The sequence below is a fragment of the Peromyscus maniculatus genome, chromosome 7, assembly GCF_049852395.1.
Source record: "Peromyscus maniculatus bairdii isolate BWxNUB_F1_BW_parent chromosome 7, HU_Pman_BW_mat_3.1, whole genome shotgun sequence".
Lineage (NCBI taxonomy): Eukaryota > Metazoa > Chordata > Mammalia > Rodentia > Cricetidae > Peromyscus > Peromyscus maniculatus.
Window position 1 is genome coordinate 79049355 of NC_134858.1, and position 26009 is coordinate 79075363.

Sequence of the window (26009 nt, forward strand, 5' to 3'; positions counted from 1 at the left end):
ACCCCATCTCTCAACTCAGAGCGGCACAGGTTGGGCTTCTAGGCTAGAGCTCCCCAAATTCAGAGTCTGGGTTTCTGGAGTTGTGCAGGGCCTTGGGGGAAATGATTATTCAACTCAGGGCCTGTCCTCTGTACCCGGACTGCAGCGGTCCACACATCCTCTACCTGGCGCAAGGAGGACTGCGAAGCATTTCTTTGGAAAGAGGCAGCGGGTGGAGGAAGTGGGCAAGCAAAAGCAGGGAGCTTTCTAGCAAACACCGCGGTGCCAGGGCACGGAGATAACCTTTCCAGTCCTTAAGAGCTACACTAGCGACTGAAGCTGGAGGGGAGAAACTTCAACCATCTTTTAAATTTGTCCTTTACGTCTGGTGAAAAGCCAGACCTTACCTAGATCACTGACATTTTGATTCACTTTAGAACTGAGAACTTTAGAGGCTGAGAGGAACGCGCTTCGCCTCCTAGGTCTGCGCCCCGAAGGACCGCCACCCTGGCGGCCGCTTTCGTGCACTGCTGGGGTTGCGCTCCGCGACCCCGCCGGTTGGCCACGCGCGCCCGCGGAGCTGTGGGGTGGGTGACGCGCGCCCGCCCCGCTCGCGCGCAGCAGCTAGCTGCGCACTAAGACTGGCTGGCACCCGACTTCCCCAGCACTTCTCGAGGTTTCCAGAATCGAAACTCAGTTCTCAGAAAATCCTCCCCCTCCCGCACAGAAAGTGACGTGCGTGACAAGTTGCCTCTGGAGACCACACTTGGCCCAGGGTCCCTAGTGGTATCGAAGGTCTAGCCACAAACGGACACTGGCTGGAGGAACCTCCAGGAGACCCAGAGTTACGCAGTAGTGACGCTCCTCACTCGGCCAGAAGGCTAGGCTTGGGAAGTTTCTGGAGTTGTGCGGATTTTTAACCCTGATTCAGTTTTGATGGCTGATTATCACATTTGGGGCGTTCAAAGTGTCTTCTCTTTGGGGAGGGGGGCTTGCGAGGACGTGCAGAAATAGCTCAATCTACACGTATGCGCCACAGGCATCTGCTATTGCACACAGCCAGGGGCTGCGCACCCTGGCTTGCAGCCAGCAGCAGCTCTGAGCTCCGGCGACTGTCCACCCAGCGACTGCCCGCGGGGGTGGCGCTGGGGGGGAGGTGCCCTATGCAAATGAGAGGGTGTGGCCAGCGCCGCTCTCTGGGGCCCCGGAAGCGCGGAGAAGCCCGGTATAAAAAAAGTACTGAAGACATTTCCCCCCGCACAATTGCTAAAGCTCCAGAGACGCGAGTGCGCGCGGCGGCATTGGCGGCACCGAGAGCCGCCACTTCCGAGACCACCGCAGCGGGGGCGCGGGCGGGGCGCGGGCGAGGGGCGGGAACGCTCAGGGCGCGGCGGGGGTCTGCGCGGCGAAGTCGCGGGCCGCTGCCCGGAGCGCACTCGCAGCTCCTGCGAAGTGTGTCCGCCTCGCGGTTCCTCGGTCGCCTGCGCTCCTAGAAGGGGCGGCCGCCTCCAGGTGACACAGACGGGACTCTCGCTTGCGCTTTCCAGATGCATCAGAGATACTTTTGGTGCGGGGCTGCTCTGCGGGGCGCGGCTGGGCACTGGGGTCGGTCCGGGGAGAAGGGCTACTCTGGGCAGCTCCAGGCGGGTCACGATCGGGGAGGTGGTGGAGCCCAGGTCCCTCGGAGGGTCCCTGTCCCCGCACCCGCGGACCTCCCTGATGTTCCCCTAAACCTACTCTTTCCTTTTAGGACTGACCAAGGCCAATTGGCGTTCGGCGGGCACTACATGGCCGAGGGCGAAGGGTACTTTGCCATGGCGGAGGACGAGCTGACCTGCGGCCCCTACATCCCCCTGGGTGCTGACTTCGGTGGCTGCGGCGGCAGCTTCGGCGACCGCTGCTTGGACTATTGCGAAAGCCCCACGGCGCACTGCAACGTGCTGAACTGGGAGCAAGTGCAGCGGCTGGACGGCATCCTGAGCGAGACCATCCCGATCCACGGGCGCGGCAACTTCCCCACGCTCGAGCTGCAGCCGAGCCTGATTGTGAAGGTAGTGCGGAGGCGTCTGGAGGAGAAGAGCATAGGTGTCCGCGACGTGCGCCTCAACGGCTCGGCCGCTAGTCACGTCCTACACCAGGACAGTGGCCTGGGCTACAAGGACCTGGACCTCATCTTCTGCGCTGACCTGCGTGGGGAAGAGGAGTTTCAGACTGTGAAGGACGTCGTGCTGGATTGCCTGTTGGACTTCTTGCCCGAAGGGGTGAACAAGGAGAAGATCACACCGCTCACTCTCAAGGTAAAGCCGCTTGGAGATGGGCTTGGGCACAGCAGCGGACTGGGGTGCGAGCAGAAGGCAAGCCCGACTTGCCTTAACTGCCGCTAGTTCGGCCCTGGTGCGGACGCTTATTTATTTTTGATTTTTTTTTTCACGAGTGAAGTAAGGTGCGAGAATGATGTGAAGTGTTTTAGTTTTCTGGGAGCTTCGGCGGCGCCACAACTGCGTGCTTCCTCCTTTTGCGTTCGTTCCCTTCTCTTCCTTCTCTGTATGGTTTAACTCTTGACGTTCCTTCTTGGACTCCTGTCCAGAGTTCATTCTGATTGGTGGAAGATTGGAATGATGTAAATACTTTTTTTTTTTTTGAGTCATCTTGTGATCCAGGCTTTGGGAAAATAGCAGCTTGAAGCAGAATTGAGTCAATGGGTTTTTTATTGTATTGGAAAATGTGAATAGGTTCCTACTCTGGATTCAACTGACTTCAGCCTTTAAGATATTTGGTGATTCTCTGGGTTAATTTATGTGCTGAGGGTGTAGTAGTATGTCCCTCCCCCTCGGTTTAGGTGGCGTTTTGTTTAATTAATTAAAGTTGTCTGAAGGTAATTTAGTTCCTCTTTAGCTATAACTGTAGCGTGTCACTGAAGGGACACCCCAGGGACCGATAAGATTGATTGCCTAAGGGGGAGGAGAACTGGGTGGCTGGAGACAAGGGTGAGAGGCATACTCACGACACTGTCTGCCTTTCTGTGGATACTGGGCGAATATTGCGCCTATTAAACCATCTTCAAAAAATAACATTTGAAGTCAGACATGACAACAGAACCCCTTAGCACGCTGCTATGTCTGCCAAAAGCCTCAAACCATTACTTCCAGTCTCTTTCCCAGACAGCAAAACTACTCGTTAAATGTATTTTTTTTCCCTGTTTTCCTAAGACTGTTTAAGCTTGTAGGTAGTATTTTGCTGAAACTTGACAAAACAAACAGGAAGGAGCAAAATAATTCTCAGCTGAGAAGCTGAGATGTATTGATTGTTCTTTTTTTATTATTATTATTTTTTTCCAGTTTTGCTCATCTCCTTGTTTTGTCTTTTCAATTGTAGGAAGCTTACGTGCAGAAAATGGTTAAAGTGTGCAATGACTCTGACCGGTGGAGTCTTATATCCCTGTCAAACAACAGCGGCAAAAATGTGGAGCTGAAGTTTGTGGATTCCCTCCGGAGGCAGTTCGAATTCAGTGTAGACTCTTTTCAAATCAAATTAGACTCTCTTCTCCTCTTTTACGAGTGCTCAGAGAACCCGATGACAGAGACATTTCACCCCACAATAATCGGCGAGAGTGTCTACGGTGATTTCCATGAAGCCTTTGATCACCTTTGCAACAAGATCATTGCCACCAGGAACCCAGAGGAAATAAGAGGGGGAGGCCTGCTTAAGTACTGCAACCTCTTAGTGAGGGGCTTCAGGCCTGCCTCTGAGGAGATCAAGACCCTCCAGAGGTACATGTGCTCCAGGTTTTTTATCGACTTCTCAGACATTGGGGAGCAGCAGAGAAAGCTGGAATCCTATTTGCAGAACCACTTCGTGGGCTTGGAAGACCGCAAGTATGACTATCTCATGACCCTTCATGGAGTGGTAAATGAGAGTACGGTGTGCCTGATGGGACACGAAAGGAGGCAGACTTTAAACCTTATCACCATGCTGGCAATCCGGGTGCTAGCTGACCAAAATGTCATCCCGAATGTAGCTAATGTCACTTGCTATTACCAGCCAGCCCCTTATGTTGCGGATGCTAACTTTAGCAATTACTACATTGCACAAGTTCAGCCAGTATTCACATGCCAACAGCAGACATACTCCACTTGGTTACCCTGCAATTAAGAATCACTTAAAAATGTCCTGTGGGGAAGCCATTTCAGACAGGATAGGAAAAAAAGAAAAAGGAAAAAATACTAAACAACAACAAAAAGGAGTGATCCATCCCTAATTAGGGATGTGTTCTGTGCACTGGGGACGTGCTCCGGATTGCTTGGCAATACTTATGGATCTTTCCATTGGTAAGGGAGCATGATCTCAACTTGTCACCCTCCTTAGCCACACCCCCATGGTCTCTACCCAATTGGATTGTGTCTTGAAACAAAAGAGGCCCATTAGTAAAGGCAGCCAGGTTCTCCCAAGATAACAAGGGAATTAAAAAAAAAAAAAATGGCTCCATTGTTGACAATATGGGTTTGCAGCAACTACTCCCATAGCTCTGCCATAGGGGAGGGGGTATGGTGGGAAAACTTTTAAGATGGCATTCACAAAAGGGAAAAGACAGAGGAGAGAAGCCTTGTCTTATCAGTTGAGGAGGTCAGGAAGTAACAATATGGGAAAAGCGGGACTCCTCCTGGGGATTACCGTCCGTCTTGCAGCAAGTGCTTTCTCTGGAAGGATCCCGTTCTCCTCACAGAAACTGCTCAATCCAAATGAACAGTAGTAGTTTGATGCTGTTCTCATAACGAACAGCGGAACTTAATGATGACACAACCCATTAATTCCAGCTTTGTGCATAGCTTGCATTCTTAAAATGTGAAGAACGCAAGCAAAACCAGCTGTAGCCAAGAAAATATGCTCAAGGACCAAAGATTTAACAGATAAAAATCCCCAAGCAGAAAAGATAGACTAGGATATATAAAGAGTTACTATATTTGTTACACACCAATACACATCAAAGTGCCTGTTGCTTTTAGAGGATTTGAAGTGGAAAAAGTTATTTTATGGTTTAATGGTTATTTTATTTTATCAGGGACTCAAGAAAAAACAAACAAACAAACATACAAGCTTGTGAATGGTGGAGGAAATGCCCTATTTTTTTCTTGGCAAATATCTATATAAAGTTGATATTGTTTGGTGTGATGTTATCATAGGTACGTGTTCGTATATTGTTTGTGTGTATGTACACACACATATATGTGATATGTATGTATATACACACACTCCTTTGTCTATGACCTATAAAATAATGTATCAAATAGGAAATTTTAAAATATTGTGCATTTTATGTTTTTGTTAGGATCATAGATGTCATGGGCATGTTGCAATGACAAATTAAAACCCATATAAAAATGAGAGAAATGAGTAATATATTTGATAGGAAGAGCAGAGATTATACATTTTTAGTGAGGTTATTTTTCTTCTCTTCAGTGAACCAGAAAATTTCACAAATGGGAGAATATATGATAGAACATTTTTTTTAATTGACTTGACCTGACATTTTGACAGTCTGAACCTCTCACCTTAAATAAATAGAATCTCATGCCTTCAAGGCATAGAACTTGTGGATCATGGGCCAGAGATAGGATAATTAATCCATAACTGCTAAAAAGAATTTCTGGGACCTGAACACTACTTCTTAATATTTAAATAAATATACAAATGAGTGCATTCTGCATTTTGGACCACTAGAATTTAATAAATGTGAAATGACCCTTTTTAAAGAGTATTTGCACAACTGCATAAAGTTTATATATAGGATATATATATTATATATACATTTTATAAATTTATTCCAATATGAAACATGTTTGATCTGGTTGTCACACTGCATAGAAATATTTAGTACTGTACATTAAATTGAATCACTTTGATTTGATCAAACCCAACTTTATTTTTTTCCCAAGAGACCATTTATATACCTTTGTGATATGAGCTGATAATATGACTTCATATTAGTAACAGCTAATCCTAACTCCTGTCCTAGCCCTGCAGACACTGGTCTCTGAAAATATATTTCTAAAAGCAAAACAAATGCATTACAAACCTTCCCTTCTTGTTGTGAAACAATCACATAATCTCCTTGAATCTTTATGAATGACTGCTAATTATGATAACTCCTTTGCAGACTCCATCAGTTACAGAGGAGCTAGGGAGGACATAGCACCCTCACGTTGGCAGTGTGATTGGTTTTTTTTTGTTACCTGGGCATCTCTTAGATTCTCATGGCCAGGTTAGTATAGGTTAATCTGTCTGGACCACCCTTCTGTATTTGAAGGGTGCATCTGTATTTGAAGCCTTAACAGGAACCAGATGAGTTTGCTGTAGCAGCTTCCCTGTGAATCCCCACCAAGCTGTCACAGTCCCCAACACTGCCACTCTCTTTTATAAGGAACTCTTCCTACTCTCTTGTTGGTCCAGTTTCCCTCATCACGGGCCCTAGGTCTGAAAAATCACTTGCAAAGTCCTGGGAAATACTGTTCACCTTGCAGATGAGGCCTGACGTTCACCTATCAGAAACCACAGTCCAGCCTGCTTAGCTCTTAGCAAGTTCTCCTGGACTGCTGGGGAGCAGAGGCTCATCTGGTGACCTGGTTTCTGCTCGTGCTAATTCTGCATACATGAGTTATCCACTGTTTTTAAAGTCTGGAGATCTCTGGCTCTGCCATAGCAGCAACCTGCTGTTAATCCACAACACAGGGTTTTGTTTGAAGGAGCCTTATTAGAAAATATGCCTTTCATTTACTTTCTCAAGTATTTATATTCTTTGCTTGATGACTTTAAGGTTGGTAGCTTAGTTGAAAGTGCCAGCATATGGCATTCAGATAGAACAGGCTGTGTTCAAGACAACTTTCAGCCTTTATTTTAACCCTCATATAATTTATTTCTGTTTTGTGCATACTCTAGTCCTGTGCATATGTAGTTGAACACACAATGGAGTATATGTCTCTCTTTGTGGATGTGTGGCCTAAAAATCTGAATGTCAGAGCAAAGACCAGCTCTCCGTGTCTGATCAGTGCCGGTGATGTGTTTGCGTTTGTGTTTATCTGCCTAGTGAACTGTTACTTTGAAACAGGAGGAAGTTTTGTCTTCTGGAGGCTCTTCTCACGTGTCCAATCTGGCATGTCAGAGCACACTTAGCCTGTGACTGTGTCCTCTTACAAAGTTTACTTCATCTGCAGTAAGTTCAGCTGCCTCAAGAACTCTTACAGGGGGATGGACTTTGAAAGATTGAATTGAGCACTCGCTTTCTTTAATACAGCTAGACTGTTTTGACCTGGGTCCAAGAAAACACAAGGATGGGCAGAATATCTGTAATTCAAGCCTGGGAAGAAATGAAATGAAAAGTGAACATACTGTTTATGCCACCCCTTTCTGTTTGCTGTCGTTGGTTGCTTTACCGTGCATATCCTTGTTTTCAATGCAATGCTTGTTAAATAAAGATTGTGAACTATTTTGTAAATGAAATGTATTATGTTGAAAGCTGTCAGCAGCTGTCAAAAATAAGCTTTTGTTGTGAAAGAAAAAAGTGTGTTAGATAAAACAAAAAAAAAGACAAAAAAAAACATGTTTTCATATATAGTACCTATTTGAATATACTCTTTCTTTAAGATTTCTTTTAGCATCACCATTTCAGTGCCGTGGAGGGATCTCTGTGTCACATTTTGTCATGGTAATGGCTTGCAAAGAAATAAGTGGTGAGAGTGCAAAGTGGGAGATGGTGAGGGGCTGGGGGATACTTACTGCCAGGCTTTGCGGGATGTAAGAGGCTCTGGGTCCTGTTGACCCCCGCTCCTACTTCTCTACAACCGTTGCCTGATCTGAGTCGTCCTACCAGAGCAAGCTGCACCTTGGGTCACTCTTGGAATGTTTTGACAATGGTGTGCCACAGGCAGGAAAGGGTGTTGATGGAAAACGGACTCTTCAAAACTGACATGTTCGTATCAGTGCTAGAGGGAACAGATTGTGAATTTTGTTTACAGCATCCAATATTTGGATTTTTTTTTGTTTTTGTAAATAAAAAGAAGTTATTTTTTTCTATTGATTAGTGTCTGCTCTCTCTGGTGTTTAATGTGCTAAAGATCATGTCCTCTGAACCCCAAGCTGTGTACACTGTCAAGCGTGAGGCACACACAGGAGCAGACCAACCTTCCGAAGCTGTGTTGTAGCACAAGACACGACTGTGTCCAGCCTCCAGCCAGTCCATCTAAATGACTCCAACAGCTTCAAGAGAGACTAGCTATTCTGTGCCAAAAATTTTTGTCTGGGTATAAGCTTAGCAGGGATAAGTGACCCAGAAGACAGAGCTGTTTTCAGTATCAGCAGACTCTCAGCTCCGAACTTCAGAATTCTGGGGGTTCTGAGTAGGCTTGGCTTTTCTGAGTAACCTAACAACCGTGATTCTGCCATCAGTGTTACTTAAATATCATCTGATGCACAATTACATTATTTAATAGGATGTTTAATTTGTATGAGGAATACCTATTGGTAATAAAAGTGGGAAGAGGAAGTAGAAAAAAGATGAGACGTGCGCGTGCGTGCGTGTGTGTGTGTGTGCGCGCGTGCGTGCGTGCGTGCGTGCGTGCGTGTGTGTGTGTGTGTGTGTGTGTGCGCGCGTTTGGTAAGCCTGTGCTACATTAGGACATATTTGTGGTTTTAAGAGCCAGGCAAAGCCTTGATGTTGAGTAGAACACATGATTGATGTTGCATCGATGAAAGGGGATACTCCTAGTATCGAAAGTCAGATTCCTTCACACTCCCCACGCCACACACACCAGTTATTTGGAAGAATAATAGTATTTGTGTGTCAGATTTTTTATCCTTTGCTGCAACTTTTTCATTCTTCTACAAGCAGTCCCTGATGAGTCTTTGGCCCATCATGTAATTCTTTTTAAACAAGGGTTGGATAAGGATAGTATATATTAAACTCCTCCTAGGCTTAGGTACACCCTGTCATTTCTAGTTGAATTACCAGGCTGCACTTAGCTAACCAGTCCTTTCCTTAGGAACCCCATTCTCTAAATATTCAGTTCCTTTAATAAGAAAAAGAAAACATGGCAATAATAATCAAAAGGTAAATTATACTCATCTTTAAAATATTTAAAACCATTATATGTTTCTGAAATGAAGCCATAATTTCCCCCTCAGAACCATGTTTGAAATCCATGATAGGAATATCATGAAGCTAACTGACAAATGTATTCTGGCAGGAAAAGGGGAGAGAAGCCACTTAAGAGCTCAGTGGCTCTCATCCAATAGGGCCTACATCTTGGCTTCTAGTGCTGCACTCCAACAGAAGGAAACCAAGCTCTGTGGAGAAGTGGCTGGATCTAAACCTAGGGACAGAGAAGGGAATATACACAAGGACCATGGGACATCTTGTTATTTCAGAAAGAAAGAGAAGCTTACAAACAGGTTATGATGATGGATAGAGCTCCAGTGGGTGAAACTGAAATTTGTACAGCAAAATCAATAACTAGGATAATAAGCAACATAATAAATCATCCATGCAGCAACGCTGATATAGATGAGTAGCTGGATGACTGAGTGAATGATGTGAGGATGCAAATTTCTCATGTAGAGTTCAACATAATCTCTGTAAATACTACCCCCTCAATGAAGGGGACATTAGCTCTACCTCTAAAGTGTGGGCAGTCTTAGTATTTATCTATGTACTACAACTAATATAGAGGCCCAAGAAACCTTATATGGGCCAGGTGATCATGGTCAACATTAATAGGGCATACTTGCCACCTAAACTTGAGGGGAATTCATTCTGTTAAGTACCAACCCAGTCATTCTTCATCACTGACCAAAAGAAATCTGAAAAGCAAGAGAATCCACAAAGGAGACATGGCACCAAATGTCATATGGGTTCCTGGATAAGCTCCAGGACCAGAAAAACAAAAACAAAAACAAAAAACAAAAAACAAAAAACAAAACACAAAACAAAACCTTCAAGTAGAAACCAAGGCAGTCTGAGTGGAGTATTCTGGAACAGTGTCTCCTCATAGCAGCTGTGATGAGTGTACCATGTTGATGTATGATGTCAACACTAGAGGAAACCGGATATAGGGTTCATGAGATGCCGCGAGATTGCTACGGTTTTCATAGTTTTCTGTAAATCTGAAACTGTTCTCAAAGTGTTTATGAACAATGAAAACCAGGTGGCCCCTCCTATTTCTGGGCGATGACTCCATTGACTCCATTTGTAAAAACAATAATGAATTTAATGTTGTAGTAGCCATGCACCTCCCATATTGAGATAATGTGAAGAGCTGAAGGTAGAATGATATATATTACTCAAAATTCTTAGAGAAGCCTCACTTGGACATTCCAGGGGAAAAAGAAAAGATTTAAAGAAAACTTAATCTACCACTAATGTTCTCCTGTAGGACAGACAGTAACAGGAATTAATGCTCAAAGGTTGTTTAGGGATTTTTTGCAAGAAATCATGATAAAATTATTGCTAGTGTTACACTCTAGTATTCAACGGTGTGTGGCAGTAGGTTATTATTTGATATTAATAACCAATTCCAAATTTATTTACTTACTTGTGCTTACTGTTTCAGACAGCAGGCTTTCTTGAAAAGGAGGAATACCTATGCTTAGATTTCCTTTCCTAGTGCAATAACGACTGTTTGAAACAGTTAAAAATGGTGACAAAGAATAGATGCCTTTAGCAAAGCTAAAAACAACCATTCCAGCCTGGCAGCTTATGAAGCTAGTTGAGGCCCAGGCTTTCTTGCTTGGGGATGCAATGCACCTGAACTCCAGGGATTTATGAGTGTGTGGTAAGTTGCAGAAAGTCTCATCAGGACACCCTTCAGAAACTATTGATTTTCTAGCACAGTGCATACTTATTAGTGATGCCAAGATCTTGTGGCATCATCTGGTCATGTCATTAGAGCAAATCCTATTATTTAGGTTTTCTTTTAACAAAAGTCAATATAATAGACATCACTGGTCATGGTGGGTAATACTGTTTATTCTATGCATCCACTCATAATTACTTAGGCTCTGGAGTTTTTCTATATCTCTTCAAGCAAGGCCAAAAAGATCACAATTTATGTGTTCTTCATTTTAACTGGGAAGAGTTAACAAACTTTTATAGTAGTTTAATACTGTCCTAGGAGCCAGGCCGCAGTGAAAAGAAGAGGAACAGATCCAGTTAAGTTCAAGGCATGAAGCTAGAGTTGTCAGATTTAGAAATAAAGACATAGAATGTCCTGAATGTAATCTTAACAAACGCATATCAACAGTGATAATCTACAATATGCATACTATGCAATATTTGGTTCATGCTCACACTAAAATCATATCTACGTATATCTGAAAGTCAGACTTCACTGAGAGTCCTGCATGTTATGAGGCAAACTGAAAATGCACTTAAACTCACAGAATAAGGCACAGAATTTCCTATGGTTTGAGTAAAGGATAATTGGCAGTTTGTTAATACCTAACATTTATGTACCATTCAAAACTACATCAGCATAGAGCACCACAACAGCCAACCTTCTGAAACATGGCTCATTCGTTCATTTTAATAGTTAATGAATACTTTTTTTTATGTATTTAGCCTGGTGCTGAGTCCTGAGATGGACCCAGAAGTGGAAGGTCCTTTGTTACTTTTCACATTGCTGTCACAGCATGCCTGGCAGAAGACTTCCTATCAGAGGAAGAGTTTGTTTTGGTTGACAGTTAAGAAGGGATGCATGCCATTCAAAGTGGTGGGAAATGCATTAGGTGAATGAGGCAGCTAGTCAAAGTGTTTCATTAAGGAAGCAAAGAGTGGACTGGAAGTGTGGCAAGAGAAAATTTTAAGCCTCACCAGTGTGATCCACTTCCTCAAAACAGCCTCTGCCTCTCAAAGGTTCCAGAACATCCCAAATCTGTGCTACCAGTTGGGGACTAAGTGTTCAAACACAAAAGCTTATGGGGACATTTCACATCCACACCAAAATACTCTTTCCACAACTTACTTTTCATGTAAGATACATAAAAACTGAAGACCTAAGGTACAGCTGGTAATGAAAATGAATGCATTATAAACTTGAAGTTCAAAGGTGTTCTCACATACAAAAAAAAAAACGGTTTCTGGAGAAGGTAGCAGAGAAGTTAGCTTAGCTTGGTTGTGGCAGTTGCTACATAGTGTATATATCTGTCAAAGTAACATTACACACCTTTAATACACACAGATTTTATTTGTGTATTATGCCTAAATAAGGTAGAGAGTGGGAGCATTGAAAGGCTTGCTCCACTACCCTATAAAAGGTTAGGCTCCTTTTTCAAGGAAGACTCACTGGCTGAAAATTCATTTTTTTCCAGCTACCTTGGGGTTAATTATTCATGAGGCTTACCTCTGTATGGGGCACTGTAACCCTGGAGACTGAAGATGAAGGTAATAGCCCTTGCAGTGTGCCTTCTTGGGAGTTTGCAAAGGCGGAGCTCCTCAAAGGTGACCCCTGTGTACCAGGTATCTGCTTGTTTTGTAACAGGAGCAGGTCAGATATCTTCAACTTTCTGCTGAAGGAAGCAACAATTCTAAGACTGTGAACACTTACATTCCATTTTTCCAGAAGGCCCAGAAATCGTAAGGATTTAACTAGAATGCACCTTGAAGTTTTATGGCCTTATAATCCCCTTTGTGGCAGCTCATTAAATTCCCTTGAATGTTTCTTACGTAACCACGTCTGTTTAACTGTCATCTTGAAGTAGAGTTTGTTCTTTGCTGCCTTTTCCATCGTGTGGAAAGTTACCCTTTCAGTAACTTAAAGGTTCTGAATGCAACGGCGTATTCCAGACCTCACCTCCTCCCGATTTCTGCAAAGCCAGCTGTATACTTGTCCAGCTAGGTTGCTCCATTAGAGGCTTATTTAAAGAGAGGTTTTTTTTGTTAGTTTTTTATGTGGCCCCCTGAGCTGCAAGGTAAGATAAATCATTACATAGCCTCAACCTTAGCAAACATTTAAAGAATCCTCAGTTTTCCTGGTGCCTTTGACGTGATGCTATAGGAATATGTACAAAGCACAGCACAAAAGTGGCTTGTTTTTACTAGAGACTGTAATTGAAAAGCAACCTAAACCCACATGCTGACAAACACTGTACAAAACAACAGTGATATTCACCTATCAGCCAAATGCACTTCAACAAGGCCAAGTTCATTGTGTCCCTTTATGCATCTGAGGTGTTCCACGTTTGTATTAGTTTACTTTCCATCGCTGTGGTAAACACCGTGACCAAAAGCTACTTGGGTAGGAAACTGTTTATTTGGCTTATATTTCCCTGTCACAATCTATTTTTGAGAGAAGTCAGAGGAAAAAACAAAACAAAACAAAACCCCAAGCAGGAACCTGGAAGCAGAAACTATGGAAGAATGGTACATATTGGCTTGCTCTCCATGGCTCACTCAGTTCGCTCACTCAGTTTAATCAACACAAGACCACTGTCCAGGGATGGCACCGCTCTCCCACACTAATAATTAACCAAGAAAATACTACCACAGACTTGTAGATAGACTAATCTTCTGGAGGCATTTTCGTTTCCTTTTTCTTTCTGCTCAGTTCAGTTCCTCCTTTTTATTAACTCTAGGACTCCATCCCAATGCAATGGTGCCAGTCACATATAGGGTAAGTTTTCCCACTTCAATTTATCTGCTCTAGAAACACACTCACAACATGCCTAGTGGTACATTGCCATGATGATACTAAATCCCACCACTATTAAGTGTTGGAGTATGTAAATTCCTATCCCATATTGAACACAATCAAGTGTTGTGGGGCTCCCACCAGAGATGACCACTCAGACACAGTCTATGGAAGCATTTTCTCAATTGAAGTTCCCTCTTTCCAGATAATTGTAGCAACTGGACGAAAGCTAAGGAGTACAGCTTTCATGGAAAAGTGGTTGCTTCCCCCATCTCTCTCAATGAAGGAAATCTGGGGTTTTAGAAACAATTTCAACATAGGTTTAAGCTGAGAGAGAGAGAGAGGACTCCTGTTGAATCTTGTATATCATCCTCTCACTAAATTCATTTTCTCTCTCTCTCTCTCTCTCTCTCTCTCTCTCTCTCTCTCTCTCTCTCTCTCTCTCTCTCTCTCTCATTTTTCAGTAGTGCTACTGGGGATTAAACCTAAGTTCTCACACATAATAGCAGGTGTACTATCATCAGGTTGCACCGTGAGCCCTGCATTCCCGAATCTTTTGATCTCATTCCTCCTTTTACATTTTTTTACTGATAAAATGTTACTTTATCAAAGATTTCTCCTGATCTTTCTCCTGAAAAATCTGAAAAAAAATTCCTCTCCAAACTTATTCTAATGTCACATTCATGAAACTCCTTGCTATTGCTTTATAGGTTTATGACTTGTCATCCTAGCAGGAAGCACTGTAGAAACAATGACTTACATGCCTCTTGCAATGGTTATTTTACTTTTCATTCTGTGTAGATGTGTACACAGTAGAGGCCAGCTGAACTGCCTGCACGAGGCACAGAGCAACTAAGCTACCTGGAGAGGACACTCTCTCCAACCTGTGGAGCTGTAGAGTGTGCTCCAGGTTTCCAGCTTTTGTCAGCTATAACCTATGCTGGGGTAGGCTTTGGTGATGCAGTTGTCTTTGAGTGGATTTGTGGCACAAATTGTTAGAAAGTCTTATTAATAAAAACACACCAGAGCCAGGTATTGGGGTGAATGCTGAAAGATCCGAGACAGAACAAGCCACAGTTTTCCTCATGTGGCCAATTCCTCAGCTAATCTTGTTTCCTCAAACCGGAAGCCTCTGAGTCCTCATCCAAATGGATCTCAGCTGAACTGCTGCTAAAAGCCTAAAAGCTTAACAGGGCTAGTTCCTGGTCCTTACGCCTTATAAACCTTTTTGCTTCCTGCCATCACTTCCTGAGATTAAAGGTGTGTGTCACCATGCCTGACAGTTTCCAGTGTGGCTTTGAACTCACGGAGATCCAGATGGATCTCTGCTTCCAGAAGGCTAGAATTAAATGCATGTTCTACCACTGTCTAAACCTATGTTTAATATAGTGCCTGTTCTGTTCTCTGACCCCCAGATAAGTTTATTGGGGTGCATAATATATCAACCACATGGATTCTACCCCTGTAACCCCCTCCCCATATTCCTCCAAGTAACTCTATAAAACTCTTTGTTTCTCCAAGTTGGACTTTGGCGGTATCTGTACTTTGATCTGTCCTGAATTCCCTATCTGGGGTGCGTAGGCGTGTGTGTGTGGTACATCTCCCCAGGAAAAGTCTGTCACAGAGGAAGTATTTACTTTGGCACACTGTTTCAGAGGTTTCTCTTCATTGCTTTTGGGGTCATGGTGAGGCAGACTGTGGCAGGGAGCATATGGTGTGGTGAAGCTGCTTGCCAAATGGCAGTCAAGAAGCAAAAGAAGAAGGGCCAAGGACTCCCTCCCAAAGACCTCCCTCCTTCAGTTCTCACCCGTTAGTTTCCATCTCTTCCCCAAACACCGTCACATTTTGACTGCATCAATAGGTTGATCTACCGATGAGTTAAGGGCCCTTGGTATCTAATAACATCTTCAGATTTCCAACCTCTGAGCATCATTTAATTGAGGTGGGTGCTTCACTTTGTGGTCCTTTGGGGGATGTTCAAGGTCTAAACTGTAACAGTGTTTGTTCAATGTTGGTCAATCAATGCGTGAATGAATCCTGTTGACTTTCAGACTGAGAGGTGGAGTGGAATGTCAAACAGAAACACACGAGTGAAGATGTTCAAATGATGAAGAGTGACCATGAACTGTATGAAATAAGTTTCTGGCTTGCTGCAAGAGATCACTGGAGAATCCAGGAGCAGAAATTCCTGTCTTTATCACACTTGGAGCTCTGAACTCTGAGAATGAGATATTGTCAATGGAGATTTTTTTTTTTTAAAAAAAAAAAGAATGCTTAGAGAAAAAAAAAACTGTATTATTCCCTCTAAGCTTCTGAGGCTAAGAAGCCAAGGAGAGTAGGGTAGCCTGTGCTGACCATGGGTTGTGAGATTGTGATCAGAGACAAGAGTAATGGGTGGTACATCTGGCATGCTGGCCCTTTCAGCACTATTCCATTCTCTCTCCCACTATCTCTGTCTCTGTCTCTCTGTCTCTGTCTCTGTTTGTCTCTGTTTGTCTCTGTCTCTCTCTCTGTCTCTCTGTCTCTCTGTCTCTCTGTCTCTGTCTCTCTCTGTCTCTCTGTCTCTGTCTCTCTCTCTCTCTCTCTCTCTCTCTCCCTCTGTCTCATTTCTCTCCTCTCCTCTTCTTCATCTCCTACTTATGCTTCTCAGAACTAGGATATCCCTGAGAAAATCGAGAGTGCAGAATGAAGGCCGAGGCTCCAGGCAGGATGTGGGAAAGCACTGCTGTTTGAAGAAGACAAATTCACTGACTCCTTTGGGAGAGCAGTCCTGCTCTGGGCATTATATCTGTTTTTGGTTTTTCAGGGGGTTCATTGTTTTTCCCCTGTTTTCAGACTTCTTTGTGTTCCTGTGTCATGCTCAATAGTGATTTTGAGTTTGGGTGCCATTTTGTGTTTACTGTGTAAGTCATGTATCTGCTGCAATGAAGATCCTGAGTTCATAGAAAAAGCAATATAGATAGAAACCATGTAATACGACTCTCAAACTTCAGTTTTGGCTTCTGTATGTGAGCCAGTGAGGTTCTCTGCATCCTGCCCAAAGTCCCAGTATACTTGGCTCCAGTGAGTCTCATAAAAAGAGAGTTTGTGAGGGAGATTGATTCAGTACAGTGAAGTGGCATAACATCATTCATAAAAAGTACTGAACATCTCATGTAACATTTCCATTTTAAAAAAGGTAGATGTGAGGCATTCAAATAAACTTAAAGTTCATGATCCTCCAGAAAATCCACATCAGAGGAGGATGCAATGACATATGGATTTGTCACTTTCAAAAATGGACATCTCTCTATTAGTTTTACAGGACATAACAGGGACCAGGCTTAGTAGCTCATGCCTTTAATCCCAGCACTCAGGAGGCAGAAGCAGGTGGATATCTGTGAATTTGAGGCTAGCCTAATCTACAGAGAGTTCCAGGTAAGCCAGAGCTACATAGTGAGACCCTCTCTCAGAAAAACAACAACATACATACAGGATTCTTACATCATAAGAAGTTAGTTTTGTATTTACAAAAGGAAAAATAAGAGCAACGGAATTCCTACATGGTGTGATATGTTTTGGAAACCTCAAAAAATATGAAGGACTCATACTTTAATTAAGTTCTTTAAACTAGCACCCTTAGTAAGTTACATACATCACCATTATCTGTCTCTGTCTGTTTATTTACTTTAGTAATCCATGGGCCATGTTGTCATCATGGAATATAAGTTTGGGTGGACAAGATAATTTTGCGAGTGTAATGAAGCATCTTATAATATGTCAAACTTTGTATGCAACGTCTGACCAAATCAGCTTGCTCATAAAACATGGATCACTTCCATTATGTAATTTGTTTAGTTTAACATTTGTAATTATTACAGAGAAATGAATGTACCACATGCATTTAAGATTTTACTAATCTACCTTTGCACTAGCCCTGAAAGTGTACGGAGATTTTGAGATATTAAAATGATACCTCAGCAACAAAATAGAAGTCTATTCAATGAACCAAATTTGAATCTATTTTAAGCTATTCTCATGTTCTCAAGTGTAATGTGGAAATAAATATTTCTATCCACCTCTGTTATGAGCCTTCTAGGCTTCATTTCAAAACATATATACACACATATATATGCACTCACATATGTAGACACATGTATATGTGTGTACACGCATATAAAAGGCATGCACACATACATAATCATACAATTTCAGTTGTGAGAAATTTTATAAGTTATGTTCCATTAGCTATTTTAAAAGATTTCCTCAAGGGGCACTGTAAATGGTTCAGTCTGTAAATTGTTTGCCTTACAAGCACAAGGATCTGAATTCAGTGCTCAGAACATATGTAAAACAGCTGAGCCTGGTGCCACACACTCATACTCCCAGAGCCAAAGAGGCAGAGACAGGCAGACCCCTGGAACTCACCTTCCATCCATCCCAGTCAAATCAGGAGGCCCGAGCATAGTGAGAGACCTGTTTCCAAAAACAAAATGAATGGCACCCGGGGAGCAATATCCATGGTGTCTTCTGACCTCCACCCCCATTCATCAGACCTGCACACACATACAGAGAGAGAGAGAGAGAGAGAGAGAGAGAGAGAGAGACAGAGACAGAGACAGAGACACAGAGAGACACAGAGAGACACAGAGACAGATAGAGACAGACAGAGAGAGATAGACAGAGAGACAGAGACAGACAGAGAGAAAGAGAGACAGACAGACAGAGACAGAGAGACAGAGAGACAGAGAGGGCCAGGATCCACTAAACACTGAAGTACTCAAACCAGTCCACAAGGCAAGCAGAAAAATATTCAGCTCACTGGTTATCTAGGACACTGATAGAGCACCCGAACATGTGATACTCTGTATTCCATTGAGAGTACTTCTGGAAGGGAGGGTTCTGATGCCAGCTTCAGAACTAATTCTTTCATAAGGGTTTAAGATGTCAACATATTAGCACTCTCAAGTGCACTGACATTGCGTGTTTCTTTTGTGTGAACTTGATTCCCTTGAGTGAACCTGTTATTGAACCATTCACTAATAATTTGCTCATCAGGTAAATAACAAAGAAAGGAGACCAAAATCTCTCCTCAATCAAATATCTCACTTCAGTCATGAACCTGTAACCTTAATATGAGTAAAACTGGGGCCTGGACAGATGTCTCAAAGGTTAAAAGCACTGTTCTTACAGAGGATAGGGATTTCACATCCTAGCACCCAGAAGGCAGCTCATAACCATGTGTAATTCCAGGTTCAGGGGATTCGGTACCTTCTTCTGACCTCTGTGGGTACCAGGCACACATGTGGTACACATACAAACATAGAGGCAAAACATTTGTAGACATAGATAGAGTTGATTTAATTTAAAAAATATATATGAGTAAGATCATGTCAGCATCTCTTCTTCCAGGATTTGTATTTTCTGATACATGGAATAACCTAGACCAAGAGTAGAGTCCTTGCTCCTACCACAAAACACAGGTAGAGTCAGTTGAGGAGGGGCTTTTTTAATATTTGCAGTTCCTTGATTTATATAATCCATATGTATAGCTTATTGAACAAACTTCCTTAACTCCTGGAGACAAATAGAGCTTCTTCAGGTTCTTGGATAAGTTTGAATCATTGATCATCATTATATGGAAAAAAAAAGAGAAATATCGATATCAGGACTGTGCAAAGAATCCTCTTTGGTTTTGTGGTAGCATTCAACTCCTTAAGGGCACATATTTGTCTCGTTGTTACTGGGAGCTACTTGAAAACTCTACACCATCTTTTTAGATGCCCCAAACGTAACAGTGGTAGCTATTGTTTCTCCTGCCTGACTAAATATGAAATGAAAACTGATAGGAACCAAGCTGGCCTGGTCCAAGCTATTGCAGAAGCAAGGAGAAGATATACAGAGGAAGTCTTGAATTGTATACTTTTTACTCTCTTCTTCAGGCTTCCACATGACATCTCTCTTATCCTGATCACAGACTGTCAAGGTAGGTATTTTTCTCAGTCCTCTATACTTGAGAATGGAAGATTGTACATGCTGTAAGAAGCAGACATAGGCAAACGACTTGATAACTTAATTATATTTTCCATTCAGTTCTCAAGAAAATCTCAAATTTTAGATTAAATTGTATTATGATTATCTCACCATGGAAGCAGAAAAAAAAATCTGAGCTTGCATATTAGACTTAAAGGTTTTCAGAACTTATTCAATGCCTATGCTGAAAGTCTGTTTCTATCCTAAGCACACAAGACAAAGTTTGTCTTCCACAGCCCATCTCCTACCAATCATCCATCTAAAAAGCAGGTGCATGGTAACAGCATAGTACATTGACGGTTCAGGAAGAGCATCCAACTTTTCTTAACAGATGAGATCACCCAAATTGCCTATTGTGGATGGATTTCCGTCTGAAGAATAAGCATGATTTAAATTTTCAGTTGGCAGTCAAAATTCAATAAACTGCACCAATGTTTACAACGCTGGTTTCTATAGGCTATAGTATAGAGAATGGGCCAATTAATCTTCAGAAGTGATCAATTAGCCTGTCTCACGTCACTTCTTACTCACAAGCCACTCAACTGAGCTCCATTCCTTTGAATATTTTTTGAATTTGTAAAACAGGAAAATGTCTGAAAAGAAAGGTGAAGAGTATAATGAGTCTCACTAATCTTTTACAAAATTCTGATTGCATTCATGTAACGTGAAATGTTCATTAATCGTGTTTGTGTTCCTATCACACCTGTTTAGTATGCCGCCTCCAACACATTCCTTGATATTTTCCTTATAGCTTGTGACTTTTGCGTAATTATGACATAGACTTTCTGTTGGGAGTAAAGAAAGTCCTCAGTGTCTTAGATCCTGTGTATTGTTTTCTGCCAACACCGGGCACCAGATGAAGTGTGATCTTAGTCTTAAGAATAACAACTTGGAATCAGATGTTAAGGGTGAAAGCTGAAAGATCAGAGAAGCAGAGCAGCCAGCCAGCAAAGACTTCTTACCTCTATGAAATCTTAGACTGAGTGGGAGGGATCCTGTCTCTAGGAACCCTCAGACTGAATGGGGCTGAGATCCTGTCTCCACCCACCTTATATTCCTGTGTCTACTTGCTGAGAGCTGGGATTAAAGGGGTATGCCACCACCTCCACACTCTAGGCTCTATGGTTAACTAATGGTTAACTAGTGGGTAGTGCTGACCTCTGATCTCCAGGCAAGCTTTATTGGTCAGAACACAAGCAAAATATCACACAACAGTTTTCAACATGGGCAAGATCATGACAAGGACTCTAGCATGAGACCCAGAGGGAAATGGCAAAGCCTTCCCTTCTAGTCCATGTGAGGATGTTGACAGTATGTGCAAAAAGTGTCTACCATAGCTTTCTCCCCTGATATATCTATAGCCTGAATTCTGCTCTCTGACAGAGACTATGCCTACCATGATTAGTTAAACCTGTCTCCTTGATCCAGCTGTATACCACAAATCCTGCCTCCTCGTTTATGCTTCCTTATTCCAGCTTTGTGCAATGAATATGCCCCCTATCCATTAAATTTAATATAATAAAGACACTGAGATGGGGTGCTGTGATTTCTCCATCAGAGAACCCAGGCTGCTACATCCCAACTTTCCAACTGTGTTATCTGTCCTTTTCTTCATTCCCTTGATAGCTTCAGTCAGGTTCAAGTTCCTAGAGCCATGCAAATGATGTGTCAACTTTCCTCAAAACAGTATCAATAAAATTCTTTATCACTTGGTAGGTGACATGTTTCTTGGAGGGTAAGAGTAGGATTGGACATGTGGATCTGATTCTCATATGGTATTTATCTTAACTGATGAATTTATAAAACTATGCCTGAGGGAACACATGCGTTTCAAGCCACAACTCTTATCAATTATTATTTAATAAGTCTTGGATGAGGTAAATCCATATGCAATTTTTACATAACATTTCTAGAGTACAACTCTGCTGAGAACATCTACTTTATAGGCTTGGTCGTGCAGAATCTATGTTCCTTGGCTTGGATCCTCTAAAAAGCAGAGCCTGAAGCAATGGCTGTGCTTCTCATGGTTTATTTGCTAGAAACCAGCACAGAATGTTGAGGTAAGGAGCAGATGTAATTCATTACAACAGAGTGTGCGACCATGTTCATTTCTGCACCTCAGAATATCACAAAAGACTTGAACAACTAATTCAGCAGGCTCACGCAAACACCAGGGAGAGATTTTGCAGCATGTTTTGAAGGCAGTAATGTATCTCAGAATACTATACATGAGTGAAAAATAACTGGAAAGTTCTCCCGACCTCTCTGTTTCCCACTGATCTCTCTTCACTTTCATTTCTAGCAGCTTTGTTTAGTCCATCAACAGCTATACCAGAAATCAGCTCTCATAGCCTTCAGATCTCATTCACTTCTGAAGGTAGGGCCAGGCTGGCATTAATCCTCAACTTGATGAGATCTAGAATCAGTTGGGAGGTAGGCTGCTGGGCATCCCTATGGAGGTTATTTTGATTATGTTAATTAATGTGGGGTGGCACATCTTAATCGTGGGCCTGATGGTTCACTGGATGGGAATACTGAACTGTATAAAATGGAGTAAGTGTGATGAGCATATGTTTGCCACTATTTCTTGACTGAAGATTCAGTGTGACCAGCTTCCTCAGGCTCCTGCTTCTGGACTTCCTTATTATGACTGATGGTAACCTGGAACTGTGAGTCTTTCTCTCTCAAATTGCTTTTATCGGAGTATTACATCACAGCAGCAGGAAAATAAACTAAGACAATAGAGGAGCAAAGAGCCCATTTCAGAAGTTCTAACCGCCGAGATACAGCATCTTATGTGGTGATCTTGACAGCTGCACGTCACTGTCTACTTCCAAATCACTACTGCAAAGACCTGGAGCATCACTGACTACAGAGATGCCCTGGGGTCCAGGAACTTAGTAAAGGAGTAATGCTTCATAGTACTGTTTGCTCACTGATATCTGTAACATATTACTTGCATAGGTGACATCAGAGTTGAGAAACATTTAAACATTTAAATGTCTTCTGTTCTAAATGTCTGTTGTTCACTAAATCGAGCATAGAAAAAAGATTACACAAATAGCATGCTTTCTTCACCCTCGGTGCTTTCAATCTGTTCCTGGTGAGTAGGCTGTCTAATCAGTTAGAGCTTTGGAGCATTCATCTAAACAATGCACAAACCGATGCCAAAAGTTTTCAGAGTTGGATGAACAGGCTAATCACTTTGGAACTTGGAGACAGTATCAGAATTTCTGTTTTCCTTCTTTTTTCTTATCCTTTTAAAAGTTTATATTTGAGGATGGAAAGATAGCTCAGTGGTTAGGGGCACTGGCTGTGCAGTGTCACATCTGTCCGTAACTCTAGTCCCTGGAATCTAATGTCTTCTTATGACCTCCATGGGCCCTGAGTATGCTGGTAGACAGGCATCAGTGGAGACAAAATACTCATCCACATACAATGAAATAAAAATAATAAAAAAGCTTAAAAAATAAAAGCTTATATTTATGTATAATGCATCTGTGTAGTCATATATGTATGAAGCCATTGGCTATACAACAAGCAGTCACTGAGGGTATGTGACCCAAAAATTTGGAGTCTTCTCATTTTGCTGTTTCTATATGAATCTTGAATTTTTCTGTGTATAGGGATACAGTGTATATTCCACTCATCAATTGTATGTAACAAACTACCTCCCATATTGATAGTTTAAAACAGAATTTCTTTATACTTACATACTTATAATGTTTTGTATATATTATACTAAAAAATATAACTTCTATATAAACTTACATAACATTATTATATATTTCTATTATGTATTACTTAAATACTATATAAATGTATTATGTAAATTATATATACAACAAATAAAATTGTATGCAAACACAGCAAGGTACCTTAGAATACTATTCAGGATTGAGAAAGAACAGGACTTTTCTCCTGGCCTCTCTTTCCCTATTGATATATTTATACACACACACACACACACACACATATATATATACATAGTACATATATGTAATATAATATATATTATGTGTATATTGATATATATCAATAATATATACCATATATTACTGACATATTAATATATAAATATGTAACTTGAATACATAATACATATTATATAACATATAAACTTTATCATATATAAGCTTATATAAACTAATTAAAAATTGTGTTTATATATAAGTGTATACTTATGATGAAATTCTTAAATTTTATTATGTATATGTATTATAAAGAATATAAGGATAATAAAATTAAAACTGGGAACCAGTATTTAACTTTCTTTCACAGACACAATTCAGTCAATTTTCAACAGAGGAAGTGTGTCTGTCCTCTGTCAGTGTCTCGAAGCTGTTCGGCTAGAGTTTTTCATTCATGGTCTGATAACAATGCCCTGGTCTGGGAAATAAATCATAGCTGGGCTTCTCTGAACAGCTCTGTTTCTATGTCTTTCCATGCAGTTGTTCTAATGCAATATCTTCAGAGTATTGGTTCCCTTTTCTCTTCCACAACCAAGCTTAAATTTCATTAAATATAAACGTACTTCATTCTAATTCTTTTAAAGTGGATAACGTTAGATTCTTTTTTTCAGGTATGCTGGTGAGTTGAATTTTTTTTATTTTAACTCTTAAAATGGGAGGGTGTTTCCCCCCATTTAGCTAAATCTTAATATTTGATAATTTTAAGAAAGCAATTGTGTAAAACAAATTGTATTTGACAAATATTATAATATTTCAATGGTTTCATTGCTGGTTTTCAAACCATTTTCTACTGTGATTGGTGATTGACTTTTCTGAGAATGATTTAAATCTAATGACATTGTAAAGTACTGATGCCAGAGGAGATCTTCAGAGAGTCTGTGGTCTGAGGAACTTTTCTGTTTTTAATCTTTTATTCACTTTGTTTGAGACTCTAAATGCACTAACAGACCACCACCAACCAAAACCCCTTCTGGTCTCCAAGTTTATAGACTTCCTGAAACATCCTACAGTCCATGCATATGTGGTTTAAGTCCATAAAGGCAGGCCTGGTGTTCTTCGAGTGGCGGATGATCCACTGTGCTCTTATGTTCCCTACTGAGGGCATCAGTGACCATTCCTTGCAGGGCTTTTCCTACAGTCAATAACCTGCTCTCTATTTTGATGACAATATCTGCTGCAAAGTTGCCTCTTGCATGCTGTGCAACGTACTTTCTTGCCTCAAAAGAAATTCTTATCCTTAAAACAAATTGTCCCAATTAATGTCTTAGCCTTAAAAACTCTTGGCTTTGTGGTAAATGCGTTTCTTGTAGAACAGAATCCTGATGACAAGCCTCCCTCCCCCTCCTCCTCTCCTTTCTCTTCATTTTCTTCTGTTTACTTAACATTCACTTTTGTGAATCTCTATATGTGATCTTATTGTAATTATTCAAGAATGGGAGATACTTCTAGGTATATTTCAAAAGAATACTGTGTCGTCTCACCTATGAACCATTTGTCTGGAAGGCTTTGTCTCCTAATATTACCAAGAAGGGCAGCATTTCAAGATATGGATTTTTGGAGTGTTTAGATAATCAAACCATAACAAGTATTTAGAGTAAAGTTTGTGTGCCTAGTTTTAGGAGTCATTGGATCTGATACATTTCTGGTCTTTCCTTGCCTCTGAGGGTCCTACAAGTACATACAAACACTTGACTCAGCAGAAAAGCTGAATGTTTATGTTTGCTTCACTGAAGTGCATGTCAGAGGAAATATGCCTGTCTAATTCAGACTCGTTCTAAGCAGTGTTTAAGCAACTGGAGAAAATATGAAGATTTTACAAATTGAATACATATCACATTCCTGGAACAAACAACAAGAAAATAATTCCCTTTGCTAATAACATAGGAATTGTTCTCATTCAAGTATACTATTACACTTCAAATTTCCTTTCTCACCAATGGCCAACATTTACAATGATTTCATTAGAATCTATTGGCGAGGATGAGTGCTCTCTCCCCTAGAAAGCTGTGCTTCTGTAGTGGTGTTTCCAGGCACTGGGGCTTTTCTTCTTTAAGTCTGATGAAAGTCTAAGCTCAAGGATGTATAAATCAACTGGTTGACCAGTGAAAACACTAGGAGGCTCGTTTGATCACAGCTAGTATTTGGGACCTCACTTACACTGTTACCCACACTCTTCCTCAGCTTAGTGAAGCTCATGCTCTACAGATGGTAGCCAATGAGAAGGAAAAGACAGCTCCCAGGGTTGGCATGTTCTGTCTCCTCTCTGTGACTCCAAGAAACTCACAGTTTATCAGATACTGCTCTCTTAAAGGACCTGAATAATGAACTTGGTGATGACATTCTCCACTTTGATGCTTTTGACTACAGATTTAAG

At 41.6% G+C, this 26009-nt stretch overlaps 1 protein-coding gene across 2 annotated transcripts; it reads left to right on the forward strand.

The window, feature by feature from the left end:
- Window positions 1-1358: 1358 nt before the first annotated feature.
- Tent5a (terminal nucleotidyltransferase 5A) lies at window positions 1359-8050 on the forward strand. Of its 2 annotated transcripts, none has more exons than XM_006983730.4 (3): window positions 1359-1491; window positions 1730-2276; window positions 3355-8050. In XM_006983730.4, the coding sequence occupies exons 2-3, from the start codon at window positions 1767-1769 to the stop codon at window positions 4129-4131; spliced, it is 1287 nt and encodes a 428-aa protein (XP_006983792.1). In that variant the 5' UTR covers window positions 1359-1491; window positions 1730-1766; the 3' UTR covers window positions 4132-8050. The 2 variants fall into 2 exon arrangements, with proteins under 2 accessions (XP_006983792.1, XP_006983791.1); XM_006983729.4 differs by having other exon boundaries at window positions 1390-1546.
- Window positions 8051-26009: the final 17959 nt, after the last annotated feature.